Raw genomic sequence first — 9649 nt, forward strand, 5'->3', positions numbered from 1 at the left:
ACTCTGCTTGTCTAAAACAGTGTGGACTCTCTTTTCTGTTATCCCATGAACACAGTGGCAGCTTGTGACAAAATTTTTAGGGGGTTCACAACAACAATTTTGTTCATGTCTCAAATCAGCAAAAAAGTAACATAGGTACATAAATCACTTCACTAAGAGTTCCTTGTACGGTTCCTTTTTCACAAATAATGTGGTAGAACCCCTGTAACCGAGGATAAATTTTATACTATAATAGACTAATCTGTTAGTGTAGAACAAAAGTAAAATCCATAATAACTTTACTACACTGCAAATATTGAAGGATGCGAGCACCATTCTTGGTTTTTAAATAGCACGAAGTTTACCTGGGTGTTAGTGTAGAACAAAACCAAACCCCATGGCCTACCAAACAACCACTGGTCAGCCCGGTGGCCTGCAAATTGTGAGGTGTCGTGTGGTGAGCACGACGAATCCTCTCGGCCGTTATTCTTGGCTTACTAGACCGGGGCGACCATCTCACTCTCAGATAGCTCCTCAAATGTAATCACGTAGGCTGAGTGGACCTCGAACCAGCCCTCATATCCAGGTAAAAATTCCTAACCTGGCCGGGAATAGAACCCGGGGCATCCGGGTAAGAGGCAGGCGCACTACTCCTACACAACAGTGTAGAACAAAAGTAAAATTCATAATAACTTTACTGCACTGCGAACATTGAAGGATGCGAGCACTATTCTTGGTTTTTGAATAGCACGAAGTTCACCTGGGTATGACGAGAAGCATAGAAATAATGTGTACTGCATTTACCGGTCGATTTTTGAAAATAATTGTTTCCGAATTAACCCCAATAGTTTCCACATTATCTCGGTTAATCAGGGTTCTAATCTATCGCATGTTAATTATTCTCGTCTTGGAAATTATAGACAACACTAGCATAGGGAATTCAATACTCGCGTCCGCCTCTGTGGTGTAGTGGTTAGTGTGATTAGCTGCCACCCCCTGAGGCCCGGGTTCGATTCCCGGCTCTGCCACGAAATTTGAAAAGTGGTACGAGGGCTGGAACGGGGTCCGCTCAGCCTCAGGAGGTCAACTGAGTAGAGGGGGGTTCGATTCCCACCTCAGCCATCCTGGCAGTGGTTTTCCGTGGTTTCCCACTTCTAACTTCAGGCCACAGCCGCTTCCTTCCCTCTTCCTTGTCTATCCCTACCAAGCTTCCCATACTCCTGCAAGGCCCCTGTTCAGCATAGCAGGTGAGGCCGTCTGGACGAGGTACTGGTCATCCTCCCCAGTTGTATCCCGACCCAGAGTCTGAAGCTCCAGGACACTGCCCTTGAGACGGTAGAGGTGGGGTCCCTCGCTGAGTCTGAGGGGAAAACCGACCCTGGAGGGTAAACAGATAAAGAAGAAGAAGTACTCAAATGAGCAAGGTCTGTGCACCCAGCTTCTTTCTTTGTTGAACAATAAACAGGACAAACAAAAAAGCGCATTCGTAGATCTACATCCATAGAGCCTCTTGCATGTTTTGTACACTTCTCTCTTAAACTTATGCCTATACTCGCGTTTGTCAGTTTTTGTAACTTTTTCTTTTTTTTTGCTATTGGCTTTACGTCGCACCGACACAGATATGTCTTATGGCAACGATGGGACAGGAAAGGGCTAGGAGTGGGAAGGAAGCGGCCGTGGCCTTAATTAAGGTACAGCCCCAGCATTTGCCTGGTGTGAAAATGGGAAACCACGGAAAACCATCTTCAGGGCTGCCGACAGTGGGATTCGAACCTACTATCACCCGAATACTGGATACTGGCCGCACTTAAGTGACTGCAGCTATCGAGCTCGGTGTGTAACTTTTTTGATAATCAAATCTGGTCTGTCCGGTCCAAGCCTTTTAATTCCTAACTTATCCTGATAGGTTAATATTTCATTGGTTACAATTACGTGAACTAAATTAATTTCCTCTTACACAAAGAATACCATGGTTACAAACCATACAAAGAAGCAAAACACAACACTCAAATAAATTTAACTTGAAAAGATTTTCCAATCACAAGGTAAAACAAACTTCTTCCGGCGATTACGAACACCTGTTCACAACGAGCTAGAAAATGCCTATTCACAATTACTAGTGAAATCTGCCGGTAATGTAATGCAATAGCAGCTCCTGGGAGGCTGTGGCTAACCGCAATAGGGGAGATGGAAGACCCTTGCGGTCAACTGTAATACTGCCACTGGTTTGAGGGTGGCTCTAGACGGCAAGGCACGTACCTTACCATGCTCCTCGCTAATGGGAATATCAGTGCATAAACCATGACATCATCTGCTTTGCGCATGCGTATAGTCTTCAGTACAATAGCACATTATCCAGTATGCTCATTGCACTATCAGTCAAAACGAACAACTGTCGATATAAGTCGAATGCTTTTGACCGATTGTCGAAATCAGGTCGAAAGAAAGGAAAGTTTTAAATTATCCATGAATGCGTAAGATGCATTAAAACTGGGTGTTCACGTGCTCATGTGCTCCTGAGAGCCCACCGCCACTGCACGAACACTGTAAAAAGATTTCCTACAAATAGGTTTCTTTCCGCCATTTACTAAGACAGAGTATTTTATTGTGCAAATTTTTCTGCTTGGCCTATTCATAACCCGTGTAACTTTACAATCAACATAATTGAGAAGTTTGGATCAATGAGAATTTTGCAGATCATAGTTCCCAATGTCCCCAAAATTGCAAAAAATTTCTGTAACAGCATCCATTCCAAGGGATTCAAAACATTTAAGGCTACATTCACAAGGTTCACCTATTGTGCACTCAGGAACATCCTTCTTCTCAACACATACACCTTGCCAGAATTCCTTTTCTTCTTAGACAGATTCACAATCCACTTCTCAGGATGTTTCTGTTTTTTATGGAACTATTATTATTTTCCTTCATCGATTTTTCTTCTCATAAGTACCAAATTAGAAAGAAAGTTAGATAACAAAAACTATGCAACGCTCACACAGAGAAATAATTCTAGAATCAAACCTGTATAGACATGTATGAGTAACCAAAGACAGGTACAAGCTTCACAGGCCAACTTCGTACTAACCAGTCGGTCAGATGCAGTGTCTCTGTGTATTCGCCCTTTCTCTTCGAGTTAACACAGCACTCAGCGCAAGGTTAATTTGATACTAACCCGTTGGTAAGACGTAGTGCCACTGTGTATTCGCCCTTTCTCTTCTAACGATCACAGCGCTAAGCACATTGCAAACCTTGTGCGGCAATGCTTTGATCTGTAGTAATTACGGAACAAAAATTTTTACTTTTTGATGAACATTATGACAAACTATCACAGCTTTTATAAAAAAAGTATTTAAAGTCAGTATATACTAACACGATTAATTCTTCCACAACTAATAGTTGTTATGTTTGTATGCATGTTTTTAGACTATTTTAGAAAAGCTGTCTTAGTGCATTTTTATTGTTTTCACCTAAGCAAGGACACTAGTAGCTGATGATGTTTGTATAAAAAATCAAAACATGTACTACTAATTTAAGGAATTGCTTAAGGCAATAAATATATGGTATTGATAAGGTGGAATAAATATTTAATTTTAATTTATCAAATACTTCAGACATTGGTACAGATCATGAAGTTGATTGCTTGCAATGATGCAGTCTGGGCGACCTGCGTGTCTATGAGGATGGGGCCCTAATTATGAAGAATTCTAATGATGAAGATGGCACACACACACCCAGCCACCGAGCCATTGGAATTAACCAATGAAGATTAAAATCCCTGACCCGGCTGGGAATCAAACCCGGGACCACCAGGACCAAAGGCCAGCACGATAGCCATGAAGCCAGACTATTTTCAAATAATGGGTACTGTAGTTGGCATGGCTTTCAAATATCATTTACTTGAATGAACTAAACTGAAAACTGCTAGGCAAAAAACAAAAATATGTTGACTAGTATGGATAAGCTTCTAGGATTTTCAGATATGTTGCAATGTAAATTAATTGCTTGAAATGTTTATGATATCTATAACCACTTACTGCCAATAATAAAGTAGTGATGGAGCTCATTAAGGAATATTTAGAAATCTAGCAGAATGATTTCGAAAATCATTTAGAAGAGAATTTACCGCAAATGCAAAAGCTCTTCTAGAGGAGTCGGCAGATTTACAAACAGAGAGAACATTAAAATTAAAACTTCTTGAAGAGCCTTTAGACACATTTTGGTTGACAATAAGAAAAAAAAGAGCAAGTGAAGTGGCCGAGCTATGGAGCCAAGCTCTGTATTCGGAAGACGAGTGGGTTCAAATCCCATCATCAGCTGTCCTGAGAATGGTTTTCTGTGGTTTCCCATTTTTACTTCAAGGAAAATACTGGGATAGTTCCTATTTATAGGCCACAGCTAACTTCCTTCCCTCTCCTAACCCAGTTTCATTCACCATCATTCATTTCATCTTTGTTAGCTCCTCAATTGAGGTTGATGTCAGAAAGTGCATCTGGCCGTAAAAACATGCTATATAATTTCATCTCTCCTCGTATCAGGAAATTAAACTAACGGATAGACATACTGTACATACAGAAATATATAACAATTACAAAGATGAAGATAACATCTGGGGATATATGAGGGCCATTCCGCACAATGTTCCAGAAAAATTGTATATTTTCAATTGACAAGTGTCATTCATTGATTAAGTATCTGAAATTGTATGAAATATTCCAAACCTTCACTGTGACAAACAATTCATCTGTGACCAAAAACTGAGTGACTAAATGTTGCCTTCGGTAGATAGTGGGTTCGAACCACACTGTTGGCTACCCTGAAGATGGTTTTCAGCGGTTTCCCATTTTCACACCAGGCAAATGCTGTGTCTGTACATTGATATAGCCCATGGTTGCTTCCTTTCCACTCCTAGCCGTTTCCTATCCCATTGTTGCCATAAGACCTACCTGTGCCGGTTTGATGTAAAAAAAAAAAAAAAAAAAAAAAAAAAGTGTTACTAAATGGACAGTGAGACCAATACTTCATGTGACAAATTATCAGGGAGAAAGTACACTGTTACAAAACATGTGCTGAAACATTGTAGACTAGCCCTGAAGATGGTTTTCCATAGTTTCCAATTTTCACACCAGACAAATGCCATGGCTGTACTATAATTAAAGCCACAGCCTCTTCCTTCTCAGAACTAGCTCTTCCCCCATCCCATAGTTGCTGAAAATCCAACAGTGTTAGTATGATGCTATACATATAGCAAAGAAAAAAAGACCTGTTGAACAATTAATGATTTTCTCATCAGGTGAACTCCTGTCTTTGACAGCCTACTTAGGCTAGTCCACGAAAATCACTTAATGCCAAATGGACTATTCTACAATTCTACACTATTCTACAATGAGAAATACCTAAAGGTATACACTATAGGCTATGGCTTAATACCATACAAACCAGCCAACTGAAGAAATTGTATGATCTTTGTAATATTGATGGTTATGGTCTTGTGGTTGGAGTGCAAGGTACGTGCAAAGAAGGATGCAAATTCCCTACTGGTATCAATTTTTTCCTAACCTTTTGTTAAACATTTTCAAAGAAATTGGAAATTTATTGAACATTTCCCTTGATAAATTACTCCAGTCCCTTACTCCTTGTCCTATAAATGAATATTCCCCAATTTCTCCTCTTGAATTCAAACTTTATCTTCATATTATGATATTTCCCACTTTTAAAAGCTCTCCTCAAGCGTATTCGTCTACTAATGTAATTCCACACCATCGCTCCACTGACAGCTCGGAACATGCCACTTACCAACATAAATGGTCCGTTATTTTCCAGGTAACTCATTCCTGGTTGCCAGCGTTTTGCCCCAGTGTGCTAAGTTGGGTTCATCAGTTGGTAAATAGCACACCCACCAAGACTCATGGCTAGTGCGTAAATTTACTCAATCGGGACAAATATTTCATCAACATCTATATCAAATGCCACTTAGTTGAGCACCTTGTCTGCTTACTCCCGAGTCTTCCCAGCTGAAAGTTTGCAACATTTTCTTAACATTACTTCTTTTTCGGAGATCACTCAGAAGAAATCCTGCTGCTTTCCTTTGGATCTTTTCCATTTCTCATATCAAGTAGTCCTGGTGTGGATTCCATAAACTGGAACCATACTCTAATAGGGTCCTACCAGAGACTTGTATGCCCTCTCCTTTATATCTTTACAACAACCCCAAAATACCCTCATAACCATGTGAAGAGACCATAACCTTTCTTAACAACCTCATTAATATGACTACCCCCAATGATGATAGTTCCTTATTTTAACACCTGGGTACTTACAGTCATCCCCATGAGGTAATATCACCCACAGTAATTAAAAGTGAGAGGACTTTTCCTTTTGGAAGAACTTACAGCCTGACTTTTCATCCCGTTTATCATCATAACATTGTCTGCTGTGTATTTCACAACATGGTCTAGGTCCTCCTGCAGTCGCTCACAGTCCCGTAACTCATTTACTACTCTATACAGTATAATGTCATCTGCAGATAGCCTGATCTGTGATTCCAGTTCTTTACTCATATCATTTGCATATACAAGAAAATAAAGGTCCAATAATACTGCCCTGTGGGACCCCCTGCCCCTCCCTCTTAATCATTACAGGATCAGATAACACTTCACCTACCTAATTTTCTGAGTTCTGTTTTCTCGGAATTTAGCCACCCATTCAACCACTCTGTTGTCTAGTCCAATAGCCCTTATTTTTTTAAATAACCTCTCATGGTCTACCATATTGAAAGCCTTTGATAGGTCAATAGCGATACAGTCCATTTAACCTGCTGAATCTAAAATATGCCAGACTAATCACAATTAAATAAAATTATACTTCAAACCCAAAACGATTATCATAAACATACAGGCCTATCTTGATAATTATTCGTTATGAATGATTGAGTCTCACATTTAAATATGTCGGTATTGAAGAAATAATCTGTAAAAAAACTATCTATGAACTCAAAGTTCAGTTACCATCTTAAAGAACCATCTGAATTTGATTATCATTATTTTTAGGTCTATTTTTCTAATCGATCTGGTTGTAACCTAGTTTCATAACTATTTAAAGTAATAATAGAAAAAATGAATGATTATTTCAATGTAAGTACACACTCTGGGGCTCAGCCCTTTCTTTCATACCATACAAGATGTTATCTTTAGGTACCGTACTTGTCTACATGTTAAATTGAAAATGTAATGAATATGCAATACCTAATATTTAAATTACTTACAGTTCATTATTTTGAAAATTAAGTATAATGTATTACTGAATTGTTGAAGAAAATATTTTAATAGAAACATTTTCTGTAAAAATTATAAAACTGGACTTACGACATTCTTTTTGTGGAGCCTCCAATGTAATAGATATCTCTCTTCTTATCTATTTATGGCATGTATAATTCACCCTGCATGTAGCAGAATTGTGTTAAGAGATGCATTGATTCAGTATTTAACTCCAAAAATCTACATTTTTCATTTTGTACTTTCCTCCATGAATTTCACATTGTTTCTCTCACATCATGCATGCAGGCAAAAAAAAAAAAAAAAAACACACACACAAAAACTCATTTTCAAAAAAGATAACTTTTAAATTATTCCTTGTTCAAATGTTTAGAGATTTATTGTAAGACAGTTTATATACCTTACTAATGCTGCTTCTCATTTAACTTAATTCCCCAGTATTCACATATTTTCTCACTTGAAGTGCTAATCTGAAACCACTTGTAGGTCTCAGTACCATACCCATCTGAAGATCTTGTAAACTTTCCCTTGTGCAGCCAGGAAATACCTTATAATGTCTTAGTACATGGGATAAAACAGTTTTCATTTGTATCATTGCATATTTCTGCCCAATGCATATCTTAGGACCACCTCCAAAAGGGATATATGCATATGGATGATGTGCTTCAGGACTAAAACGAGCTGGATCAAAGTGCTCAGGATTGGGAAATTGTTGTGGATTTCTGTGAGCCTTATAACTGACAATCAAAGCAGTGCATCCAGCTGGGAGTGTGTAATTGTTAATGTCTGTTTCTTTGCTGAGCTCACGAGTAACAATAGGAGCTGCAGGGAAAAGCCGTAAGGTTTCTTTCAGCACACAATCCAATTGTTTCATTTGGTTGAGGTGATTTATTGTAATTTCTGCACTGGGATCATCCTGGAAAATATCTTGTAATTCTTTATACACAGTTTCCTGTATATCTTGGTGAATTCCCAGTAACACAAGAGCAAAACTCATTATAGTAGCTGTTGTTTCCTGCCCAGCAATCAACAAAGTGTTAATTTCATCTCTTAAAAATTCTTCATTCACAATTGAGTTTTCTCTGCCGGTTGATTTCACAAGAACATTTAAGGAATTTGTGATGGAATCCTCTTCTGCTCTATTATTTTCGGATATATTAGTTTGTGATCTCAGTAATTTAGAAATCTCATGATTTGTGGTATTATCCATCATTTTCATTATTGTATCTTGCTCTTGACCTAATTTACTTAATCTAAACAACCAATTTATTAAAAGCCAAGGTCTCGCTATCCGTTCTTCGATTATATGCAGTCCTCGAAGAAAGGATTTCGCAAATCCTGGATTTAATTTGCTAGGAGTTGTTCCCAGTGCAGTTTCACATATCATGTTGAGAGTACATTCCGCTATATATGGATAAACATTAAATACTAAACCATTAGCAGAATCTGCTAAGCTGTCCGTTAGAATCTTCGCGTTTCTGTGGAAAACAGGCACATATTGCAGAAGTATCTTCGAATGAAACACCGGCCGCATAATCCTTCTATGCTGTTTCCATGTGTTCCCGCTACTAGTTATTAAACCATCCCCGGTGAATGGTCTCAGTACACTCATCATAAACTGATCCCGCGTCACACTGTCACTATTTAAAAGAACAGTTTTCACGTCTTCTGGGCTTGTAATAAGAACAAACAACTTCGAGCCGAGCCAAAATTTACAGGTCGGCCCATAACGGTCGATGACCTTCAATAGCACCTTGAATGTTGACTTGTCTCTGAAATGTAAAGCATTGCCGATGATAGGAAGTGGCAGTTTTCCAGGGAGGAGGGCTGCCAGCTTACGTTTTCTTTCTCTCGACTGTTGATAACAATAAAGAACACCACAGATGAGAATAAGAAGCGCGCAGAGAACCGTCATATTCGATCACCTGTATCATGCCTTATCGTCTGCCGACTGCGTGATGTTGTGATGGATTATGATAGTACATTACTACGTCAGTGAAAAAATGACAACCTCCAAACACATTTGTCTTCGAGGTGAAACAGCCGGTACCGGACAGCTGTTGACCTTGTGTTCTCTACGCGAGTCTGCAGACTACTACTATAAAATACAGTTCCTTTCTATCTACTTGGCTGTGTTGTTATTTGTAGGACTGTAGGATACTTCACGTCCTATTAAAACGTCTGGAGTAAAAAATATTTCCATTTTACGTGACTTGATGGAATGTAGTAAAATGAAAAACTGGTTTAAAATGTTGCAATACAAAGCGGCATGTTGCTGTTACGAATGTTGCCGTGCGACCTTGCAATCGGAGTGCTTCTGCCTCAAACGTATCAAGAATGGAATGTGGAGGCAGAAAGTGATATGATGTTACCTGTATAAAAAGAAAGACGACGAGGAG

At 38.9% G+C, this 9649-nt stretch overlaps 1 protein-coding gene across 1 annotated transcript; it reads right to left on the reverse strand.

Annotated features, from left to right (window-relative positions):
* Positions 1-7554: 7554 nt before the first annotated feature.
* Positions 7555-9221, reverse strand: LOC136866858 (cytochrome P450 4C1). The gene has a single exon (XM_067143957.2). It carries the CDS (start codon positions 9163-9165, stop codon positions 7672-7674), a length of 1494 nt encoding a protein of 497 aa, XP_067000058.2. The 5' UTR covers positions 9166-9221; the 3' UTR covers positions 7555-7671.
* Between the last annotated feature and the right edge of the window lie 428 nt (positions 9222-9649).

This window comes from Anabrus simplex, chromosome 1, assembly GCF_040414725.1.
Source record: "Anabrus simplex isolate iqAnaSimp1 chromosome 1, ASM4041472v1, whole genome shotgun sequence".
NCBI lineage: Eukaryota > Metazoa > Arthropoda > Insecta > Orthoptera > Tettigoniidae > Anabrus > Anabrus simplex.